This window comes from Talpa occidentalis, unplaced genomic scaffold (genome assembly GCF_014898055.3).
Source record: "Talpa occidentalis isolate TD23 unplaced genomic scaffold, MPIMG_talOcc4v2.1 talOcc4.6, whole genome shotgun sequence".
NCBI lineage: Eukaryota > Metazoa > Chordata > Mammalia > Eulipotyphla > Talpidae > Talpa > Talpa occidentalis.
In genome coordinates this window covers 27,902,134-27,926,068 of record NW_023604972.1, presented here as the reverse complement: position 1 = coordinate 27,926,068, position 23,935 = coordinate 27,902,134, and the positions used below count along the sequence as shown (strand labels likewise).

Genomic DNA, 23,935 nt, shown 5'->3' with positions numbered 1-23,935 from the left:
TAAAATTAATTTACCTCTGGGAATGGAAACTTTCAAAGTGAAAGGAAAATTGAAATAGGTTCTAGTATTTCCCCCCAAAATAAGAATGTGGACAATTTGATGATTACAGTGGAAACTGCAGCAAACACAGGGGATCCTTCACGCCATCAAGATCTGGATGCTTCCAGAAGCAAGTCCAGATATCCATCTTCTCCTGATATGCGGCTTTCTTACATACTGTTATTTTATTCCTTTGGCAAGCAAACATCCTCTGCTTTGCAGTGTGGCTAAGTACAAGAATATACTTGCCTTTTAAAAAATTCATCTAGTATCATTCAACAATAATATTTCCTAAGAGATTACTAAGTTTTATACATAAAGCACATTGAAAACTTAATAGGATAATAGGCTATTGTAAAAGTGCATAGAAACACTAAATCAAGAAAAAACTGTAGTATATCATTGTCAATAAAATGTTGTGCATAATGCCACTTTTCTTTAAAATATGAATTTGGTAGCAAGAATGCCCCTTGTTTCTCTTTGTTGATTACATTCTACTGTCTTTTTTAGGGTTTGACCACTGCCACCCTGAGGTGTACGAACATTGTAAGCGCCTGCTTCTACACTTGTTAATAGTAATGGGATCCAGCAGTAACATCCGAACTGCTGCTTCTGTCCTTCTCAGGAACAAGGAGTTTAACGAGCCCAGGGTGCTTACCGTCAAACAGATCGCACACTTAGATTATACTTTCACAGGTAGGAGCTTGAACAGTGTGCAGTTTGAAAATGGGATCTGTCTTTGTTCCATTGGAATCCTGCCATAGAGACAGTCAATTGAATAAAAGTTGAAAAGTAGAGTATACTTTTAATGTAGGTTTATCATTTTAAGTACTACTGATGAGTTGGAATATTTGAGTTTGTATTGCCTTTAAGAATCTTTTGTCATAAAAATTTTAAGTTCTCAACCTGTAAGTTGATGATACTGTGCAAAAGATGTTGAATTTAGATTCCTTCCTCAAGATCTAAAAACTTACAAAAGACATTATACATAAATTTTTCATTCACTTAACTATATTTATTGCATTTAAAATGACATACATTTTGAAGTCTAGTACGTTCCAAATTATACACCTTGAAGTACTGAGTTTGAGACTATAAAGTTAAGTTTAATTGCTGATATGAAGTCTTTTTACTTGGAAGTTATATTTTCTTTCCTGAGAGCCTTTTTAATTTTTTTAAATTTTATTTTACTTAATCCCTTTATCAGTGCCAACAGATTAATAATTATTATTATAATTATTGATTATATGATGCTTAAAAATCATATAATGAATAAAGATGACGTAGAAATAGTTATTTTAAAAATTTGCAGCAAATTACTTTTCTCCTTAATCATACAATGTTGCATACAGGGTTAATGGATTTTCTAGTTACTTGGATAAAATCCTGTTGCTTACTTAAAATTTAACGCTGTATTTAGTAGGAAAACAATTATTAAGAAATTTACTAGCCTTTTAGAACTGATTGGTGAATGGAATAAAGTTCACTTTTTGTATTAAAGCATTTTTATTCAGTTCCATAGATTGTTTTTATTGTTTATGTTCACCTTTTTATAAATATGGGCATTAATAGTAACCTTTAAACTTGTCTAATAATTGACATAATAGTAATTATTATAGACATTAAAATAGTCTTTGTTTGGATAACAAGAAACCAAAAGTATTGAACCCACTGCATAAGAAATTAAAAATCAGTTCTTAGTATAGAAATCTGTGTTGAAGAAATAGGCCAGACTTTTAGGAAACTGTCACTTTCAACTTTTTCCAGCAGATGGCAGCAGAGGATGGCACCATGAATCCAAAAACAGCAGGTCCTCCAATAATGTCCTTTCATTATGTTGATGAGAAAGAAAAAAATCCCAATGTTACCGGAAGACCTGCTTGCATTGCACATTATCTCACTTAGAGTTGCAGTTTCTAAGAATGGATCAGCAAACCTTAACTGGGGAATTACTATAGTTAAAGTGTAAGGACAGGCTGTGAAAACAATGGTTACTCGAAACTTGGCTTGATGGAATCTGGTGCTTATGACACCCAGCAGAAGGAGCCCTGATTTGCATCCGTGAGCACTAACAGTCCCTCTGTATGGCACTCACTCTGGGAACAACAGCCTCATTCTCTAGTTAGTGTGTGAGATTATTTGGTATGTGGATATTCATGACTGTCTTCCTCTTTCAGCAGGTGTTAATGATTTTATACCTGATTACCAGCCCTCCCCCATGACCGACTCAGGGCTTAGCTCAAGTTCTACCTCTTCTAGTATCAGCTTAGGAAATAACAGCACCACCATTTCACATCTGCACACCACTCTCCTCAATGAGGTTGACATCTCAGTAGAGCAAGATGGAAAAGTCAAAACCCTCATGGAATTCATTACCTCAAGGTAACATCTGCAGCAGACCTGCATTAAGTTCTTTGTTTCTGATTCTTTTATCAGCTGTTGTGAGCCATGCTGTTGTTGTCCGAAATGCTATAGATCTGAAATGCACAGGTTTATGTTGTGTAATATTTTGAAAATTATGATGTCATCAAAGATTTTCTTTTGTGCTCACACAGTGACACTTGAGGAGGGCCTTAAACATGACCAGTGCCCAAAGAGAATACAGGATTATCGGAATGCATGTTCTACACTCTTAAGCTACATTACTAATCAATCCTCAGCTATTTAGTTTTGATCTACTCTTTGCAAGGCATTATAAGTAAAGAAGAAATTTAGATGGGAAGGACAGGGCTGGTGTTAAACAGCAAGAGCAAGAACCCCAGGGACATGAGGAAACCAAGAATCCCGGGGACATTCTCAACCAACCATGTGGTTGAGAATGTTGAATCATCCGATCTAACTGTAATGCTGGGGAAGGTTCCTAGACAAGAAAACTTCCAAGAATTCAAAGTAGAGGGCCATGAAATCTGGGCCATAGGTTGTAGACCTTTTATCTTTCAAGAAAGGAGCCATTATTGAAAATCTTTGTGCTGCCTGGGTCACAGGCACAATTAAATAAATGTGTTGAGAAAAGCAGCCTGATCACTTATGTGTACAGGACAAATTAGGGATGACAGGGACGGGGGGCAGCGTGACCATGTGCAAGGTTTTCAGGGCCTGTGGTAATGAGAGGCTTAGTTCTTGTTCACCAAGGTGAGGTCTTTTTTTTTTTTTTTTTTTTTTAAGATTTATTTATTTATACAAGTACTGGGTACAGTCAGAAGCGTGGGAGGGTGAGAGAATTCACCAGAGCCAGAGCGGGGAGCAGAGCAGGCAGAAGGACTGAAGTACACTGCAGAGGGGAGCAGCAGGCGGCAGGAGAGGTCTGTGCGCCATGTGGGACCCTCCTCCGGTGGCCGGGGAGCAGCCAGGAATTGAACCAGCACTGCAGAGGCTGCAGGCAGCTTCGCAACCCAGTGCTCAACCGCTGCGCCACCAGGGAGGCCCAAGATGGAGGTCTTGAGAATACAGACATTTTAAAGAAAAACTGGACAGGACATTATTCTGTCCTAAAGATTTCCTGTGGTTTCAGCTAGTAATTTTATGTCTTTGCATTTCAATATAAATGCAGTTTAGCCTCCACAAATTTAAATGTTTTGGCCTGCAACACATAAGCAGTAGCTAATCTTCTCATTTTGCAAAATGTGTTGCCTTTTCATAGTACCTCTCAGAGAATCTGCCTGTAGTGATAGATGACTTTGAAAATTATATTTATAGCCTGGGTCTCTGTATCCCAAGTATATGAGTAGTAATAGACTATGTGACAGGCTATTTTAACCTCTTTAAGTACTGTTCTTTCTAATTGCAATGGCACATTTTGTGTAACTGTTAATAGATGTGAAAAAGCCAGAGGAATGACATCTGTTCTGTTTTCAGAAAAAGAGGGCCCCTGTGGAACCATGAGGATGTTTCTGCCAAGAATCCTAGCATAAAGAGTGCTGAGCAGTTAACGACATTTCTCAAACATGTGGTTTCTGTTTTCAAGCAGTCAAGCTCAGGTATCTTTCAGTAAATATTTGCTTTCAATATAGTATTTGCTTTCAGTGAGATATTATAAGATGGGGTCAAAACTTCTAATATTTAGCAAAATTCTTTAGAGTTGTTCTGTCTAAAAGTTGTAGATGGGTTTTCTTTTTCTTAGTAGTAACATCTGTTTTAGTTGAAGGAAATTAAGCTACTACTAAAAAGCAAGAATGCAGCTTGTGGCATCTTGGAGTTCTTTGTTTTCTGTGTGATGGTATGATAAAATTTCAGTGCATTTGTATAAAGGAACATCTGTAGGAATGACAAACTTTAAATTCTTTTTTGTATGGTATAGCCATCTATGATCTAAAATTCAACTCATTGTGAAAAACAAAGTAAAATTGTATGTGTCAAAGCAGTCATTCTCAACTTGGAATTATCTTACCCCTCTGTGCATTTGGCAACATCTGAAACATTTTTGTCACCACTACCAAAGGGGGGGGGGGCAAGTGGTTACTGGTATACAGTTGGGTAGAGGCTAGCAGTGTCTTGCTAATAAACATTGTATACTGATGGGGACAGTGCTCATCACAAAGAATTATCTGGCCAAATATCAGCAATGCTGAGGCTGAGAAACTTTGTTTTCAAGGGTTACTTCCCAGGAGATCAGAATTAATTGTCATCTAAATTGCAGAATGAGTTGAATGAAAGAAAAAATATTGACTTGTAAAATTTGTGTGCCTACCCAGTTTGCCTGGTTCTGTGCTGGGCACTGACTTTTTAGTAGTTAGCCTCTCATTGTAACACCTATATTTCAAAAAATAGCAGCCGCTTACATATTTATTTTTGCAGAAGGAATCCATTTGGAACATCATCTTAGTGAAGTTGCTCTGCAAACAGCACTTTCTTGTTCGTCTCGTCACTATGCTGGGAGATCCTTTCAGATTTTCAGGGCTCTAAAACAGCCTCTTTCTGCAACTACACTTTCTGATGTTCTCGCCAGACTTGTTGAAACTGTAGGGGATCCAGGAGAAGATGCACAGGTATTTCATTAGATGATTTCAGCAGTTACTGAACTACTATTCATTGGACTCAATTGCCAAATATGGATTGCTGCAAGTAGAGCAAGATAAAGGTCATACAGATGCTTACATGGCATTATTAACATCAGATGTTAACAAGCAGGCAAAGAATTGAGAAACAATCTTACAAATAATATTTAATAACATACTAATTGGGTCAAACAATTTGCTTTTATCAGAGAAAGCCTTACATTTGTATACAACACAGAGCCCTGGATATTTCCCTGGGATGACCACAAGGTAAAAGATAGGAAGTTAAATTTAAATGTGAAATAAAACATTGATTTCCTCTTTTAAGACAAGTGAAAAACACACTAAAGAAATTAAGTCTCTCCAAAGTAATGCTTTTAGTGACACTGTTATAGACACTGGGGATTGAGTGAACAAAACAAAGTGCCTTGCATGCTGGAGGCTCGACTTCTACTGGGGAAACCAGCCTTAATCTGCCAGTAATACATAACACACTTTTATGTAGTGCTGTGAAAATAAGGTAGAGTAATACGTTAGAGTGATCTTTTATATTTGACCAGAAGGTGATTTTTGAAAACATTCATAAATGAGTCCTGTGATAATGTCAGGACATTTCAGACAGGGAAATAGGACGAGCAAGTGCAAAGGCCCTTTTTTTGGCAATAGACTTTTTTAAGGAACTTCATGCAAATCATTGTAGCTGGAGTTTATCAAATGGGGGCTTGCAGAGGCAGGAGAGTGATCGGTGGAGAGGTCTAGGTCGGGGTAGTCCCTGTTGAGAGAGATTTTATTCTGAATTTGATGAACAGCCACTGGTAGGTTTTGAGAGGAAGGTGATACAGATGTGCTTTAAAAAAAAAAGAAAACAACTCACTGTGGTGGCTAAGTGGAATCCTGAGGGGCAAAATGAAAGCAAGGTGGTCAGTTAAAAGGGTATTAACAGATTTCAGTCTGACAGGGCAGTAGTTGAGATTAAAGAAGCAGTGGAAGTAGAGAAAAGCAGCCCAATTTAGGATATATTTTAAAAATAGTGTTTTCGAGACTTGGTGCTGGATTTGTGAAAGAAGGAAATAAGGATTGTCCCCAGATTTCTGGTCTAAGCAATTCTGAGTGAATTGTGTTGCCATTATAGTCCGTTTATACCATAGTTCGATAAATTTTCATCAACCAGCAAGATCACTTTGCTCAAGAGTTTAATCATTGGTAATATTAGTGTGGAATTTGTTCTATTTTCAAAACTCATTGGGAAGCCTGTTGCAATTTCTTTTTTTTTCCCCCAGAGCATAATTAATTAAAATCTGCCTTTTCTAGGGATTCGTGATTGAGCTTCTTCTCACATTGGAATCTGCAATTGATACTTTGGCTGAAACCATGAAGCATTATGATCTTCTTTCTGCCCTTTCTCAGTAAGAATTTAAACCAGGCAAACTGTAGATTTGTATATAAAACTTGAGAAGCTAAATATGTTTAACGTTATGTTATTCTCATCCTGGTAGTGAGAATTACGCCAAAATAGTCGCTGGGAAATGAGCTTCAGACAGTGATGATGTGGGAGGGTGGCCAGGCTAGTAAGTGGCCATGCTCTTCCCCTTGTGTCCTGCTCATCTTTCTGCTGTGCCACTTGGGCTTCCTTGGCAAGCTCCACTCCTCCCATAGCCAACATCCTATGGCCCCCTCAGCAGGGCAGGCCCCTCTCACCTTCCACACACTGTTCTTTCTTCCAATAGGCTCTCCCACTCTCTCTTCCCTACAGAGCCCACACTGACTTGACTTTCACATCCCATCACAGATATCCTAAGTACTTCTCACTCTCCCCGGATAGTGTTATTTTATCTTCTGGATTCTCAGAATGTTGTTCATATTTTAATAACAGCTATCGTGGTGCTTTGGCAGTGGGCATGATGTGATAACATGAATTTGTAGAGGTGTGAACCTGTACCCCTAAATCAGACAGTGTTGTAAATCAACACTACCTCAGTAAACACAGTTCAAAAAAATAAGTCAATAAAAAATAATAGAAATTAATGATCTATACATTTTTTTGATTTACATATCAAACTCCCCCAACTTCAATATTCCTAGTGTTTTGCATACTGCCAGCACATGTAGAAAGCTTTCTGTAATTACTTTGTAGTAAATGATAAGTGACTTGGAGGAACACAGAGAAATCAAAAATAGGTATTTTTTTTATTTTGGTTCTTTTGGAAAGATTAAATATTGACAGAAATGGCAACCATCGAGTTTGGAATAAGATAAATGGGGTCTACTTTGGACATTTGGACACATCTTTATTAAAATCCCAAAGGAGAATGTTAACAATAGTTACTATAGCAGAATTCTCACGTCTAGTTAGAGCTCATCCAACTCAAAGGAAATAGTTGGCCTCGGAAGAAAAGGATTATTGTAAGTTTTGTTCTAATATGGTGGAACTCAAATTGTTGAAACAAAGGCAGATATACTTAAAAATTATTTTTCCTGTCATAAGTTACTATCCTTCAGTGTTTTCAAGAGTGAAATTAATGTAACAAAAGAAGTGCTTGTGTATGCATTCACGTTTTTTTCTTTTCTTAAAGAACCTCATACCATGATCCTATAATGGGAAACAAGTATGCAGCTAACAGGAAAAGCACTGGACAACTCAATCTAAGCACAAGCCCCATTAGTAGCAGCAACTATTTGGGATATAACAGTAATACAAGAAGTAACTCTTTGAGATTAAGTTTAATTGCTGACCGAAGAGGTGACCGGCGGCGAAGTAACACACTGGATATAATGGATGGACGGATAAACCACAGCAGCAGTTTAGCAAGGACTAGAAGCCTTTCCTCTCTGAGAGAGAAGGGAATGTATGATGTGCAGCCCACTACTGAGCCCACCAACCTGATGGCCACCATTTTTTGGATAGCAGCATCTTTATTAGAATCAGATTATGAATATGAATACCTCCTGGCTCTTAGGCTTCTCAACAAACTGCTTATCCATTTGCCTTTGGATAAATCAGAGAGTCGAGAGAAGATTGAAAATGTACAAAGCAAACTGAAATGGAATAATTTCCCAGGCCTTCAACAGCTCTTCCTTAAGGGTTTTACCTCAGTATCTACACAGGAAATGACCGTGCACCTTCTCAGCAAACTCATTGCTGTTTCCAAACACACATTGGTGGATCCTTCCCAGTTGTCAGGTGATGTTAACAGAATAGCACCAACGCTTTGCTTTTTAATGTAGTAAATGTAAAATGAAGTCATTTGGTTTGAAATCTACTAATCTCTGGTTTTCCACAGTTTTAGGTTTTTTTTACATATGAAATAGCTTAAATTTTTGCTGAAAGCAAAAAAAAAAAAAAAAAAAAAAAAAAAATATTTAGACTGTCTAGTATCCCAAGGGGGGAAAAATGGTTTCTGTGAGTCATTAAAAACATACCTTTAACTTTTAAAATGATGTGCAATAAAATTGGTTATTGTTTGCTCTTTTTTTTTTTTTTTTGATAGGCTTTCCTCTTAACATCCTTTGCTTATTGCCTCACTTAATCCAGCATTTTGACAGCCCGACTCAGTTTTGCAAAGAAACAGCTAGTCGAATAGCAAAGGTAAGCAAATGTTACACTGAAAGATTATACTAGAGGGAAATTTTTCTGGAAATTTATCTCAAGGGGAGGAATCTCTTAAGAATTTTACTGTCAATTCCTCTGTGAATTTTGCTAGTTGTGATGTAAGTTACAACTGCTCGCATGACAGTAAATAAAATTAGAGTAACCATCCTCTGAGTCCGAGTCTTTTTCTGCTCTGTTTCCTTGCTTTATCCTCTGCCTCTCTGTCAATTTCTAATTCATTCCTTTATTCACTGTCAAACATTTCCTGAGTGCTAGGTTAGCTGCTAGAAACACAATGATAATCAAAGTAGAGAGAAACTCACAGTACTTGGTGCAGTGTGAGCACCAAGTACTCCAAGGGCATGTAAAGCAAAAACGTTTCTCTAGGAAGCCCTGTCTAAGCTGCCATGGAAGGCAGAATGGGAATAACCAAAGTAAGGTTCCTGGATAAGAAACAGAACAGCTCGGATAGGGTGTATATATATATACACACACATATATATATGTGTATATATATATATATGTGTGTATATATGTATATATATACACATATTTTTTTTTTCTAGGCAGAAGAAACTATGTGCAAAGGCTCTATGGAAGAAGAGGGCATAAAATATTTTGCAATTTTGAAATTTCTTTCTCCCTCATGTTTGTCTTTTTCCTTTTAACACTCTTTTATTCTTTGTTCCCTTCATTCTTTTTTTCTTATTTGCCTCAGCACTTCTCATTATACCAATCTGAAATGGGAATGTAGCTATTTATATATCTGCAAGCATTTATTTTACAATATTGTTGGTCTTGATTTTAAAAGAATATGATTTGACATTTTAAATCTTAAACTTTCCTCAATAACAGTAAACTCAAATATCTTGCCTTCTGCTTAAACTTGTTCATTTTTTTTATTACATTGAATTGTGAGGAAAAGTCTTTTCAGACTGAAAACGTGGTTACAGGAAGAGTTCTATTAACTTACAAGTAATATACATACAACAGGAAATCAGTTGAACTGGGAGGTGGAAGAGAACAGCAATAAATGTCATATAATCCAAGGCACTAGGAGAAGTAAAATGAGAGTTCTCTGCGACAGAAGGGAACACACATGTAAACTTCTCTGGAAGAACTTTTTATATTAGCAACTTTTTAAAAGCTGAGATTTGATCAACAAGTAGCACAACAGTAAAAGAAAAAACGAGAGTGGAAGTGAAGAAGACACCCACCTCCATGGCCCAAATTTCAAACACTGATAAATGCACAGAGAAAAATTGTCAATTAAATGTAACAGTACCCACCCAGTTAATCTCACTAATGGTAGCAAGAATAAGACCCTTTCATTATCTTGATAAACAATATTTAATAAATAACAAGAAAATATTTAATAAGATGTCTGTTGAATCCATCCCTAATTGTTTCTAAATAAATTAAATATAGATAACAGTCATTTTTTAAAGTATGTATTTATCAAGAAGAGTAATTATTATAGTTAACAGAAACATATTTTAGTTTGAAAATGGTTGCCTAAAACCCAACATATATGTACATTAATGAGATCTAAAAGTGATACAAATAATTTATCAAAATAACTTTCAGTTTAATATTCTAATGACCTGTCAGACAAACATTGTAACAAGAATTTTTTTCCCTACATAAAGGACAAGAAGAAAAATGTAAAGGCGAGGACAGTCTATTAGTTTGTTTTGGGATTTGAAGAAAGTAAAAATAAATTCCCTAATAAAGGAAGCAGAAGCATTTAAGAGTGGCAGCTGAAAGGCATCATATAACTTCCTGCTAAATGCTGGGGTAAAAGGAGACATGGCCCATAGGATGTGGAAGCCCCTTGAATGTCAGTGCTTGGTTGTCATGACCAAGGCAAAGCACAGGAAATTCCTACATATCTTCCTGGCTTTAAAAAAGCCAAATATGATTTCTGTGAGTCAGAAATTGTTTTTTAAGTCTGTTTTTTTTTCCTGCTGAGAGGCACACAAAGGTTCCTTCTGTCTGCTTTCAGTAACCTGCAGGATGTGAATTAAATTGATTCCTTAATTATTCTCTCAAACTGTAGAGAGTAATTTTCTGCCATTATGTGCTTCCTTACTATGCAAATGTGCCTGGTTTTGCTGTGTGAGTCCTGGGAAAATACAGAATTTCAAATTGAGACAACACTTAGGACAAATATTGTCAATTTTAGCTATTCATCGTGGCAAAAATAGTATGCTGGAAAAATTGTTTTAAAATACATTCTTTTTTCAGTCATATTTTAACCTGTTATTCCAAAAACTAAAAAATTAAATATAAGCCATTTGCTTTACTATAAAATTTTGCAACATATTTTCCTAGGAATTGTGTCTTCCTCTTCAAAAGTAGGTCTTAAATCCTCCCTGGTGGCGCACCAGTTGAGTGCTGGGTTGCGAGGCTGCCCACAGCCTCTGCAGCGCCAGTTTGATTCCCGGCCACCGGTGAAGGTCCCAAATGGCGCGCAGACCTCTCCTGCCGCCTGCTGCTCCCCTCAGCAGTGTGCTTCATCAGTCTGCCTCTTCTGCTCTCCGCCCTGGCTCTGATGAATCCTCTCACCCTCCCGTGCTTCTGATTGCACCCACTGCTTGTATAAATAAATAAATAAACCTTCAAAAAAAAAAATGTAGTAACACTGTTTTGGGGAAAAAAAAAAAGTAGGCCTTAAAAAAAAAATCATTCTTTGAAAATACAATTCTATCAGAAATTTTTATTCTTTGGAAAAAATTATGCTTTCAAATTTATTTTAAATTTTTAAAATTTTAAGATTTAGTTTAAAAAATTACTTCAAAGTGTGTTTCTGCAGAGTAGCAAGTTATTTAATTTTTTTTTAAGTAGTATGATTATATTTGAATTACAAATAAAAAATACCCCATTTTTACCTCCCTGGTGTCTATTTTGTATATAAAAAACTATTACATGAATTCACTGCTTTTAATGATTTTATAAAAATAATTTCCAAGTGGGCCTCTCCTGGTGGCTCAGGCAGTTGAGCGCCGCGCTGTGAAGCTGTCCGCAGCCTCTGCAGCTCCTGTTTGATCCCGGCTGGCTGGCGAGGGTCCCACATGGCATGGTAGAACTCTCCTGTCGTGCCCTCTGCTCCCCTCAGCAGTGTATTTCAGTCAGTCTGCCTGTTCTGCTTCCCGCTCTGTCTCTGGTGAATTCTCCCACCCTCCCACACATCTGGCCTGTACCCTGGTTCTTGTATAAACAAATACATAAATCTTTAAAAAAAAATAATTTCCAAGTACTGTGTTACTAGTATGCACAGTCTCACATACCTTCGTATCACTGGCTTGTCTTATGAATCAAAGGAAATCAGGAATTTTAGCTAGACATACTGTGGTGATGGTTTTACCATGTTTACAAATCTTGAATCTTTGTTATACATTTGAAACTTAGATAGTATGTCAATTATCCCTCAAATATAAGTCAATTATATTCACCTAAAAGTTGAAAAATATTTTTGAAAGGTAATATGTTAATAAATACTCTAGACACCTTGTGAAAATACATGCAAAATGGTAAGATGGAAGAAGTGAGGAAAATGAACAAAGGGCAAACTAAAAGAATTTTCAGTGAGGTTAGCCTTGTAGGACAGGTAGAAGAAAAACTGATGTAGCCATGTCCAATTCTGCGTTGTTGCACTTCTGCATTGTTCAGTAGTTCCCAGAAGAGGCTAAAGAACATCCTTACCAGTTATAAAAACTAAGGAGGTGCACTATTTGGTCACTAAGATCCTCCCAAACATTTATGGATTCATATTCCAAAGTACTGTACCAAACAAACTCTAGGAAGTCAATCCGTTTTGCAGTGGCCTTTAAATGATTGACAAAGGACCATGAGAGCTTGTGATGATTTCCTGTAGAGCATCTGGACTCCTCCCTACAGACTGTCCTTCATTGAAGGTAAAGGACTCAGTCTCGTGAGAAGTGCAGTGAAGTCCTTGCAGTGTAGCTTCTGTGCTGAGGCTCTCTGCAGTGGGCTGCTAACAGTGATGCCCTGGGCCACTTGAAGCTAAGGCATTTCTTCAGCAGCAGAGCAACTCTGAAGACCGCTAGAAATTCCTGCATTGGGCCTGTCTGCTTAGTTACTTGTGCACTGAACCACATATGGATTTGATAAAGCAAAACTTTTATATTAATGTAAAATGATATATAGGGCTATAAAGCCATGCATGGGTCGTTATCAAAGACATTTTACAAGAGCATCAAACTGAAAAACACCCATAGAAGTGTTTAACATAGTAATCACCTTTCCATCTCTTCAGTTACTCTCCTAAGGACCCACCAGGTGCTTTTTTCCTTCTCTGTTAAACTTTTTGATACTGAGAAAAAATGCCGTTTAGCTTCAACAGACATCTAAATTATTTAAATACATTGAGTAGGAGATCAGATTTAAACTTGTGTCTGTATTTTAGGTGAATGAAATTATTTTGTTTTTTAGGTTTGTGCAGAAGAAAAGTGTCCAACGCTTGTCAACCTGGCTCACATGATGAGTCTGTACAGCACACACACGTACTCGAGAGACTGTTCTAACTGGATCAATGTCGTGTGTAGATACCTGCATGACTCCTTCTCAGATACCACGTTTAACCTTGTGACTTACCTTGCAGAGGTAAGTTTTTCAAAAATGAGAGAGGGGTGGGTTTTTTAACCGGTCCATGGCAAAATTTTAAACTTATTTCTAGAAGCAGCTCCAATACCAATTGTCTTTGAGAGTGAGTATAGATAACATCTCTGTTTAAAGAAAAATAGAGGTAATTCCTTTTATAGAGAATTTACCCCCCATACGTAGTATTTATTTTTTCATTCACTATCTTTATATAAATTTTTTTTATTTTTATATTCCTCATACAATTGCGACCCCCTTATTTTGACCCAATCTCTACCCTCCCCGCCCCCAACCTCCTATAGAGTGTCTCTGGTTCATAGTTGTTTGTTGATTTTGTTCATTCACTATCTTTAAGTGATAACAATTCATATAATGTAGGGGCCTCCCTGGTGATGAAAGGGGTTAAGGGCTACTGCAGCACGAGTTCAATCCCGGGCCAGGTAGCTACCCACATGGCCCAGCAGACCTCTCCTGCCTCGCCCACTGCTCCCCTCTGCAGTGTATTTCAGTAGATCTGCCTGTTCTGCTCCCTACTCTGTCTCTGGTGAATCCTCTCACCATCTCACCCCCAATCCCGCACCTTTGGCTTACATCCCAGCCCTACGCCCCCGTTCTGGTATGCATTAACAAATAAATCTTTTAAAAAATACAGTTCAAATAATGTAAACCTCAACTTTTTAAAAATGGGGATCATTTTGAATGTATTTCCTCCTTTATGGTGATTGACATAAAACTCAAAATAATGCAAACCTCACTTTATTTAAAATGGAAAAGTGTTTTCAGTGGTCTTGAGCCTAGAGAAGAATGGTTATAAATTTTGTTTCTACAAAATTAACTCTTGGCTTTGAAATCCTTTTTAGAATAATAATGCAGCATGCAAAGGCATTTCTGCTGGCTGTTTTTATTTTGATGGTATATTTGCTTCTTAATATAAAATATGACTTGAAGACTAAAAATGGAATTATAAGAAAAAAACTACCCTAGAACAGTATAAAAAGTTAATATATATTTGTTGAAGAAACGCCTGCACTTTTAGAAAAATAAATTACTGAGTATATAGCCACAAAGAACCCCAAAAGAAATTTCTACTTACTAAAATATCTGTCACCTTATGATTAAATCCCTTCTTTTATAAAACATTACCTTTAGAAATTATACCTAACTCACTACGTAATCTTAGAAGAAATTAGTCATTGCTCAGATATTTTAAATTACTGCTAACCCCAGTTCATTTAGCTAGGTTACTGATCATAAAATGTTTCAGGACTGGTGTGAATTTTGGTGAATTCTGTTAGCCTAACCAGAAACTTAGAGGATAAATCTATTATGGTTTTCAACATCCTTAATATAAATAGTGAATTTTCTTTAATCTGACTAAAGTATACTTTTTGATATTTTAGCTGTTAGAAAAAGGATTGTCCAGTATGCAGCAGTCATTGCTACAGATCATCTATAGTCTTTTGAGTCATATTGACCTCTCTGCTGCTCCAGTGAAGCAGTTCAATTTGGAGATCATAAAGATTATTGGCAAATATGTACAGGTACGTGAACATGAAACTTACAGATAGAAGTCTTCATCTCAGGACAATTTATTATCATAAATCAGAGGCACCTTAAACATCCAGAATAGGAAAGTGGTTATGAAAACATAAATCATGTTTTCAGGAGTATTTGCAATGAGAGAGTAAAACAGTTCACAAAGAGTGCCAAGGAGGGGGACTCTGTGGGTTCTTGCCAATGCACTCAATTGCAAGATACCACTCAAGTTCAGGGTCTCACAACAATGGGGTTTAACAAACAGAAGATTGGGAGAAGGAACGGGTTTCTAAGGCCACAGCTGTCTCATCCAGATAGTGTCCAGCAGTCCCAAGCCAGGGCCACTCGTGCCCCATGGCACTGTCCCATCAATGAGGGCCTGGAGCTAGTGGCACACTAGTCAGTAGTATCCTAGGGTCCAACTCACAGTGGTAGCTGGAGGTGCTGCTCACAGGTGGGGCTGCTGAGGTGACACAGCAGCAGTGCACAGCAACAGTCTGAAGTTCAGGGTGGATAGCAGCAGATGCTGGACTGGACCATGATGAACTCAAAAGCACCAGTAGGTGGTGCCAAAGAACCAGAAGCAGTGGACAGCTCCGAAAGGTGGCCAGAGTGCTAGTCACCCATCAGTAGTGCTGGTCAGTACCAGCTTTTTGTGAGCTGTTGGTGTGAACCAATAGCCAACAGCTCTTTGAGACACTGGGCCAAGGCCAAGGGTGCTCCTTACAGACAATGTCAGAGGCAAGGCTGAAGGCAGGTGAGGCAGCTAGGTCTCTTCAAAGGTCTAGGTAGATCTGGAAGACACTATATATAGTGTCTCATAAAACTGAAGAGTACATTATAACTTGTGTTCTTTCCTTTGTAATTCAGAACCTCTGTTAAGGATCTCAAAGTTAAAATTTAATAACTTACAAGAGTTTTTGTGAAAACAATATTTCAACATCTATAGTAGTATACACTAATTTTTTGTTTTTGGTTAACTATGTAACACGTACATGTCTATTATTTGTTAAACCAGAGTCCTTATTGGAAGGAAGCCCTTAACATATTAAAACTGGTGGTGTCTCGCTCTGCAAGTCTTGTTGTTCCCAACGACATACCCAAGACCTATGGAGGAGACATAGGTTCTCCTGAAATATCCTTCACAAAGATTTTTAATAACGTCTCGAAGGAGTTGCCTGGGAAGACCTTAGATTTTCATTTTGATATATCTGAGGTAAGATGCTTAGAAATCGATATAGCTGCTCTGTTGGAAATTTTCATTTGTTTGTTTCTTTAATCTCTCATTCAGCAAGCATTGATTGAGTTCCTACTGCTGTCGATGCTATGAGAACAAGGTATGGGTGGGGGACAAGCCTACTCAGGAAGCTTACAGTTTCTTGGAGAAATAGGCAGATAAACAATGATAAGTGCTCAGTTGGAAGTAAGCTGAAAACACGACAGGAATATAAAGCACATACATCTTCTGATGTGAGCTAAATGTTGAAAGGTAAGTAATCCTGGGTAGAGTGTATAGAAGTTTGGGAGAGACAGACAAATCAAAGAAAAGGCAGCATGTGCACATGGAGGCTTGAAAGTGTGAGAAGGCCTGTTGGTCTGGAAACTTCCAAGTAGTATAGTATATCTTGAACAAAACTATAGAGAATGGAGATGAAGGAAATAAAGCTGAAGGCATAGGAGAGGAAGGTTACAGGGAACTTGCATGCCATAGTAACAAGGTACTCTTCTCTTGAAGCAGAAAGAGCTCTTACAGACATTTTAGCCAGAGAAGGAAATACTTGTTTTTGCATTTTAGGAAGTCCATTCTGGTAACAGGATGGAAAAAAACACTAAAAAGAAAAGAATAGAAATTGTAAGGAATCTGTTAGAATAATTTGGGCAAAAGACAATGTTGGATTGTCCCAAGGGAATTGTAGAAGAAATGAAGAGGAAAGAGATGGTTTTCAAAAAAGACCGAGGGAGAAACGGACAGGTTTTGATGGGAAGGAGAGGAGGGGCTAAGGACAGTTGCTTTGACAAGGGGACGAAAGTTAGTTCAAGTCAGAAAAGAATCCAGGCAGACAGATCTGGCGTGGATGGAGAGGGTATGGGCCAAGTCTCAGATACATTAACTTTGAAGTGATACCCATAGTAGTGGATGTTACTGGTAGGCAATTAGATTTTGAGATCTGATGTTTTAGAGTGAAATTTGGGTGGAAGTAACAATTTAAGGGTTGTCAGTATGGTGTCAGTGAATGTTGAAATCATCGAAGGAAAAGCATGGCTAAAATAAACTGAGAGGCCCACGATTTTAGGGCTAGACAGAGACTGGGCCAACCAGTCCATAGGCCCTGACTTTGTTACATATTGTTACAAACTTCATGTGAAGAATTTTGACCCCTGCTGGGAACCTCATTTTTCTTTTTCCAGCACTTAAGCCCACTCTTGTTGGCCCTGCTGCCCCTGAAGTTAGGTAGAATTTTTCAAGAGGCAACTTATTGCTCAGTTATTGCAGAGGGCTTGAGAAAAATGAAAATGAAGATCTAGTCACTTTTTTTTATTGATTTGGGTGAGACAGATGTTTTTTTACATAATGCAGCTAAAGAAAAATTGTTTAGTCTTGTATTAGAATTCATCTAAAGCTTTATTGGTTGTTTTCTTTCAGAGAGAAATCTGTTACTAATTTTTTAGCAACTATCACCAGAGAATTTCTAACATGAAATCCATAGCATAGGAATGTGATAAAGAAACTCAGCTTTCCTTTCTTCTGAGTCAGAAATTGATGATGTAACATTATTTTTGCTTGAAGCAGTGATGAGACTTCTTAAAACATTTGCTATACTTAATTTCAGTTTACTCTATCAACATTCCCAATGAGTACCTGCCATGTGTAGGCGCTGGAGATGCACTAGAAAAACAGGGGTGAATCAGTAGATCCGGGGGACGCATACAGTAGGAGAGACAGGCACATCAACGAATCAGCATCACATGGCAAATATCCCAGTTAATCCCCCAGATGTGGTGGTGGCTCAGAGAAGGCCCCTTTGAAGTCTGGAGTCGCCATGAAAAGACAAGGATGATGAAGAGTTTTCTTGAATATTCTACGCAAAGAGAGCTTGCATGCCAGTATATAGGTCTATAAAAGCTTGGTATGTTTGGGAAACAATAGCCAGTTTTGCTGTCCTTGAGTGTGCCATGCAGGAGGGCGCGGTGGAAGTTGAGGTTAAGGAGATAGAGGGATTTGAAGGACATGCAAATGTGCTTACACATTACTTTCAGATGTAAATTCAAAACACTTCACAAGGCTGAATAAATATAAATGAGTTTTGAATCATCACAGAATTTTTACTGACATAAATTTTAGAAATATTATACATTATATCTGCTGTAAGACACCCCAAAGGTCTCTTCCTCTTTGGAGTTGTTCCTTATCTTGAGTATTTACAAAAACACTTTGTTGAAGCTAAGTTAACGGAATGCAGTGGAAGAAGCACCAAAATGTTAACAGACTTTAATTTGGAGTGGTGAGATTTTAGTGATTTTTTTTTTAAAATCACTTATATTTTCTGACCTTTCAAAGAGGGTGTATTTTATGATCATGAGAGGGAAGATAGAGGTGGTGGTTTTAAAGAAAGTGGATCTATATATAAACTAGAGATGGACTCTCTGATAGTCTCTTCAGAGACTCAGTTCCAATAAAGTGAAATCTCTTGATTAAAAATAGACATCATTTTAGATTTTTTCATTTTTAACATCTCCCTCATGCTGCTAATCTTTCTCGTTAGGCTATTTTCTGTTTGTGTGTATAAATCCCATCATAGTTACACTGCTCGCCCTCTAATGTTGAAATAAATATTTGAGTTAAACACTGGCATTTGTTTCTGTTTAGACCCCAATTATTGGAAATAAATATGGTGATCAGCATAGTGCAGCCGGAAGAAATGGGAAACCCAAAGTTATTGCTGTCACTAGAAGTACTTCTTCAACTTCCTCTGGTTCCAATTCTAATGCCTTGGTCCCTGTGAGTTGGAAAAGGCCACAGCTATCACAGGTACATAAAAGAACATCCAAACTGTCCATGCACAGGCTACAAGAATCAATTTTATTGTGTCTGAAAATGTGATGACTTGTCTTATCAATAACCTAACAATTGAACTTACCTTTTTCTCTAGCGAAGAACAAGAGAAAAGCTGATGAATGTGCTCTCTCTCTGTGGTCCGGAATCTGGCCTCCCAAAGAACCCATCAGTGAGTAAACGTGGAAGCATGTGCAAACACAGTTTTTAAAAATCATGTTATTCTGGAAGTGGCAGGTGTTCTGTCCCTTCCTTGGCTTTTCCAACTTCTCTAACTCTTGGTATTAACTAAGAATGAAAAAATATATTACTTCTCTTTGTGATGCTGGGCAGTGATGCTAGTTAAGCTCTGAATCAGCTAGACTTCTTCATGAAGACCAGAGGAAAGCTCTGGAGTCATTGCGTGGCTTTTAGAGCAGGACCTCCCATGCAGAGCGACAAAGCTGATGGATGGCTTTTCTGTTGTTGTTGGGTCAGGTTGTATTTTCTTCTAATGAGGATTTGGAAGTTGGCGACCAGCAGACTAGCCTGATTTCCACCACCGAGGACATAATTCAGGAGGAAGAAGTAGCCGTGGAAGATAACAGCAGTGAACAACAGTTTGGTGTTTTTAAGGATTTTGACTTCTTAGATGTGGAATTGGAAGATGCAGAGGTAAGGATGTGGGCTCTCAATTACGACAGGTACAGACTCGTTGCAAATGCATGAGAATGAAGGATTTGACCCATTGGGTCTTTTCCTTATTAAAGTCAATGTCAGGCCACTGAAAAGGTAAAAGTCTAAATTCGAACTAAATGTGATAGATTCCATTAGTCAATAGCAGTATAAATCTGAAATAAAAGAGGGACATGCAATTATTTTATCTTTAAAAATATAAAATGAATTTCTGCAATGGTGTTTGTTTTTAATTTAGGGTCTGCTTAGACATAAATGTTTTGCTATGAACTGTACAAATGAATGTGCAGCAAAGTAGTAAAAACACATACTAAAATTTATCAAACACTATTATAAAGAGAGTAGCACTCATACTAAATTGATTATTAAGAAGGCTGTGTCTGTCTAGAACTCTCTTCTGTGGCAAATGACTGACATTCTTCCTGTGCCATTCTTCACTACTTTCTAACAATGAAGCCAGCTCTCTCAAATGTCTTGTTTCATCTAATGCCCAAAGACTTTTCTCTCAATTGATTTGGTTTAGATTAAATTGATACTTGGGACAGTGGATTTGTTTTCTCAATGGAAAAATTGAACAGTAGATTTGTTTGCTCACAAAATTGAGCTGATCCAGAGTTGGAACTTACTTAGATAAGGTCTCTGCAGAGAAACAGGGCCTGCCCCTCTGCCTGTCACCTTAACCTCAGACACCAGCAGTATGGCTGCCGTGCTGTGCGGCCTCACCACCACCACAGCAGCAGTGTTCAGAGCAGGACAACATCACACCCAGAAATGCCCTCAGCCCTCACCCATAGAGAGCAGTTGCTTTCTAAACTCTTCCAGCAAATTTTTTTGTCACATCTCCTCGGCCCAGGTTAATACTTTTGCCACTTTATGGAGCAATAACTGTAACAAAGAGAACAGGACTGCCCTGATTATCTTAGGCTATTTGGAACCTATTCTTGTAGCTGAAGCTACTCCCCTAACTTAGCCTCCAAAATTTAAGTAGCATATATCAAATAGGTCTTAAAAAAAAAAAGGTTTATTTTAAAATTGTTACCAACATCTGTATTTGAGAGCCCCAAATGTCTTTTATCAAGTATCTCTACCTTGTTATCAGTATATTTCGCCTAAGAATTTAGTCATTCCTGTAACTCATGCATTCATCAGCTTTCTTGAGGGATGTTTCCTTTGGCTTTAATAGGAATGAAATGTAATGGGCTGTGCCACGCCACAGAGCCAGCTTAGGGCAGCCCTTCTCTCTGCTTCAGCTTCCTACAGAATTGACAAAAGATCATGGGGCTTCAATGGAGCCATGTACATATTCCTTCCCAAATACGTAGCCACACACTTCCTGGGAGCCCAGGAACAGTATTATTCAGCACCTTGTAGGGAAGTGGCTTTTAAACATTTTTCAGTGTACGCCATTGTTAAAACATTACAGTACGTTCAAGTATCTACATACACATGCCCTTAAAGTAAGTTTCAGGAATATGCATCTTTATGGTATGAACATTTTCTATTCTCTTCATCTTTTTATTCTATAAGGGCAAGTCACCACCCTCTAAAATTGATTCCACATTCACAATTTGAAAATCTTGTTATAGGAACTAGCACAGACTTGGACGATCAGACAAGGAAGTACATGGATTGAAGAGAGCTGCTTCCCTACCGTAAGGGCCTGAGCAGCTTCTAAATCCTTTTGCAGTTACTTGCAGTTTTCCTTTACAAATTTAAAATTTCTGAAGTCAGGCTCTTGACATTTTAGTATTGGTAAGGTTTCTAGTTTGCTTATTTAAAACCACACTAACTGCCTTTAGGTTTATCCGGTGCCCTAAAAAATTTGTAGTAATAAATAAGGTTTGAATCAGATCTTAATCAGAATAAATTTAAGATGCCCACTGTAGTTCTGCTGATAGTTTAAATCACAGTAGTTTGGGAGGGTTGGTGCTAATTTATGCCTCATAATTATGCCAAATCAAATGATAATGACTTTATAGGGCATAGATAAAGTCTTGCTAAAGTATGGTAACAGAAAATACTTTGCTATAAAACAAGCTGGCACTGAAGCTTCTAAAATACTCTCTTCCCCCAACCCCAACCTTGAAAGCCCACAGTGGGTGATATATTCACCAAGTATTCATTGAGAGCTGTGGCCATAATATCTTATACTACATAATAATGTTTGAAATATTTCCAGGAGGGTGGCTTTTCAAACTCTGACTTACAGAACTAGGGCTTCTAAAATACCCTGAGAAACAAGGGGCGATCCAAGGACCACATGGACAGAGCCCTAGTCATCTTTTCCCCAAGAGCAGCTCTGGTTTTGTCGGTTTTGCACAGTTGATGTCCATCTAAGTTTCATTTGAAATAAGTATTCCTCTGCTGTATTAAAAAAAAAAAAGATTTAGAAACCTCTATTCTAGACAATCCCCTTGAGTAAAGGAATACAAATAAATCACATCATGCTTGCCAATCCACTGGAATTTGTCATATCAGGGCTTAAGAATAAGTGTAAGAGTTTCATCTGTACAAAAGGAGGATCAGCTTAAAATAACAAAAATATAACATAAATCCTTCAGTGGGTAAAGTTGAAATTTGTCATATTTCCTGTTGACCTTTTGAAGCTGGCAAGGGTGATTTTGATACCTGAGATCTGGATTTTATTTTTTTTTTTTTTGAGATCTGGATTTTAAACTACTTTATGGTTTTAAAAAAAAAATGACCACTGTAGTTAGCCAGAACCATCCTACAGACAAAAATATTGTGAACCTGTATGTTGTCAACTGAATGTGGGTATTTTAAGTCAGTTTTGCATTGTATCAAGTATTCAATCTTTGTAAATTTGAAGATTTTCTTAAAGTTTGTGTTGCCAAAGTGTATCACAGAAATGTTGTTTTAAGTGTCTGTCTGACTTTTTCGCAGTATATTTTGCATAAAAAAAAATAATTTGAATCACATGTTGGCTTCCTGCACAAAGCTTAATCCAGAGCTTGAATCAGTCTTTGGGTTTGAGAAATCAGAGTTTTCCCCCAAAGGGTAGTGTATATTTAAATGTTTGTCTTCGTTCTTTCTAATTCTGTGTGTTTTCCTTTTTGCTAACCAGGAGCTGCAGGTAAGTTGCAGCCTGGTGTTGTGGGTTGTTTGTTACCTGTGATGTGTTTGTCTTCTCTGTGGTCTCATTTGTGTTTGTATGTTAGATTAGAAATGATCTTATATAATAGATTTAGCTGGTCCCCAGTAATAGAAGATAGTCACAAAAATCATTTAGTTAGGACAGGTTATCAACCACATATCTTGATCTCTTTAAATAGAAGTATTTAATGATGTTTTTAAAGTTTCGAGAATTTGAAGGGCTGATTGAAACTCTGCTCATGATGATATATTAAGTATTTTCCATTTGGTATATGTTTTCCTTCTGTATTGCATTTACTGTATTTTTATAAGCATGTTTTTGAGGTCTTAGAAATCGTGTCTTGCTTTTCCAGGGTGAAAGTATGGACAATTTCAACTGGGGAGTTCGCAGGCGCTCGCTGGACAGTATTGACAAAGGAGACACCCCCTCCCTGCAGGAGTACCCGTGCTCCAGCAGCACCCCCAGCCTGAACCTGACAAACCAGGAGGACACGGACGAGTCCTCAGAAGAGGAAGCGGCACTGACAGCAAGCCAGATCCTCTCCCGCACGCAGATGGTAGAGTTCACCTTTTCATACAGGACAGCTTGTCTTGTTTCCCTCTTAACTTCCAACTTGGTAGTTTAATGTCTCTTGATTTTCTGATTTTCATTTCAGCTTGGATAAAGTACATTCACTGATGTGAAACTACAAAATTGTATGGGTAATGGCGTATCTTGCCAACCCTGACAGAACCAAACACTCAGGTTGATAATGCACACCCCTTGGCTGTGAAGACATTTTTACCTTTGTTTTCTCCTTATCATGCCCGTCTGGGCACTTTCAGAGGCCCTACTTATGAGTGACACACTTTATGGCATCAGCATGAACACCCACACTGCTTAATTTGACACCCCCTTTTCTTTTCAGACAAGAAAATGTATGAGGAGAGCTGCTTCCCTACCTCAAGGGCCTGAGCAGTTTCTAAATCCTTTTGTAGTTATTTGCCTTTTTCCTTTCTGAATTTAAACTTTCTGAAGTCAGGCTCTTAATGTTTCTTTTGTTAAATACTGATCTTGGAAAATGTATAATCCTGTTTAAAAGAGGAAAAATCGTTGTATTTTCCTGTGTCCAATGAATCCCCACTACATTTCAGAGTCTATAAAGTCACTGAAGATGGACTATCCTTACAACAACTTCACTGTGCTAACTTCTTTTTGTCTTAGTTTCATGGTACTGATTTTTGTTCAAAGCACAGTCAGTTCAGACCTGTGCCTGCTTCCCAATTGAGAATCTGCTGTGCACTTGGCGCTGAAGCCACAGGGCATTTACG

At 37.7% G+C, this 23,935-nt stretch overlaps 1 protein-coding gene across 12 annotated transcripts in view; it reads left to right on the top strand.

The window, feature by feature from the left end:
* FRYL (FRY like transcription coactivator) overlaps nucleotides 1–23,935 on the top strand; it is a 222,153-nt gene that overhangs the window by 177,207 nt on the left and 21,011 nt on the right. For 8 of the 12 annotated variants that reach the window (XM_054688115.1, XM_037529430.1, XM_054688119.1 and 5 more), the window contains 14 exons: nucleotides 550–735; nucleotides 2,217–2,421; nucleotides 3,895–4,016; nucleotides 4,834–5,024; nucleotides 6,345–6,439; nucleotides 7,607–8,214; nucleotides 8,522–8,619; nucleotides 13,078–13,248; nucleotides 14,646–14,786; nucleotides 15,800–15,997; nucleotides 18,650–18,811; nucleotides 18,933–19,007; nucleotides 19,313–19,489; nucleotides 22,978–23,181. In XM_054688115.1, coding sequence (XP_054544090.1) covers nucleotides 550–735; nucleotides 2,217–2,421; nucleotides 3,895–4,016; nucleotides 4,834–5,024; nucleotides 6,345–6,439; nucleotides 7,607–8,214; nucleotides 8,522–8,619; nucleotides 13,078–13,248; nucleotides 14,646–14,786; nucleotides 15,800–15,997; nucleotides 18,650–18,811; nucleotides 18,933–19,007; nucleotides 19,313–19,489; nucleotides 22,978–23,181 — 2,633 coding nt within the window. The remainder of the gene's footprint in view (nucleotides 1–549; nucleotides 736–2,216; nucleotides 2,422–3,894; nucleotides 4,017–4,833; nucleotides 5,025–6,344; nucleotides 6,440–7,606; nucleotides 8,215–8,521; nucleotides 8,620–13,077; nucleotides 13,249–14,645; nucleotides 14,787–15,799; nucleotides 15,998–18,649; nucleotides 18,812–18,932; nucleotides 19,008–19,312; nucleotides 19,490–22,977; nucleotides 23,182–23,935) is intronic. The other 4 variants (XM_054688121.1, XM_054688118.1, XM_054688116.1 and 1 more) reach the window with 3 other exon arrangements.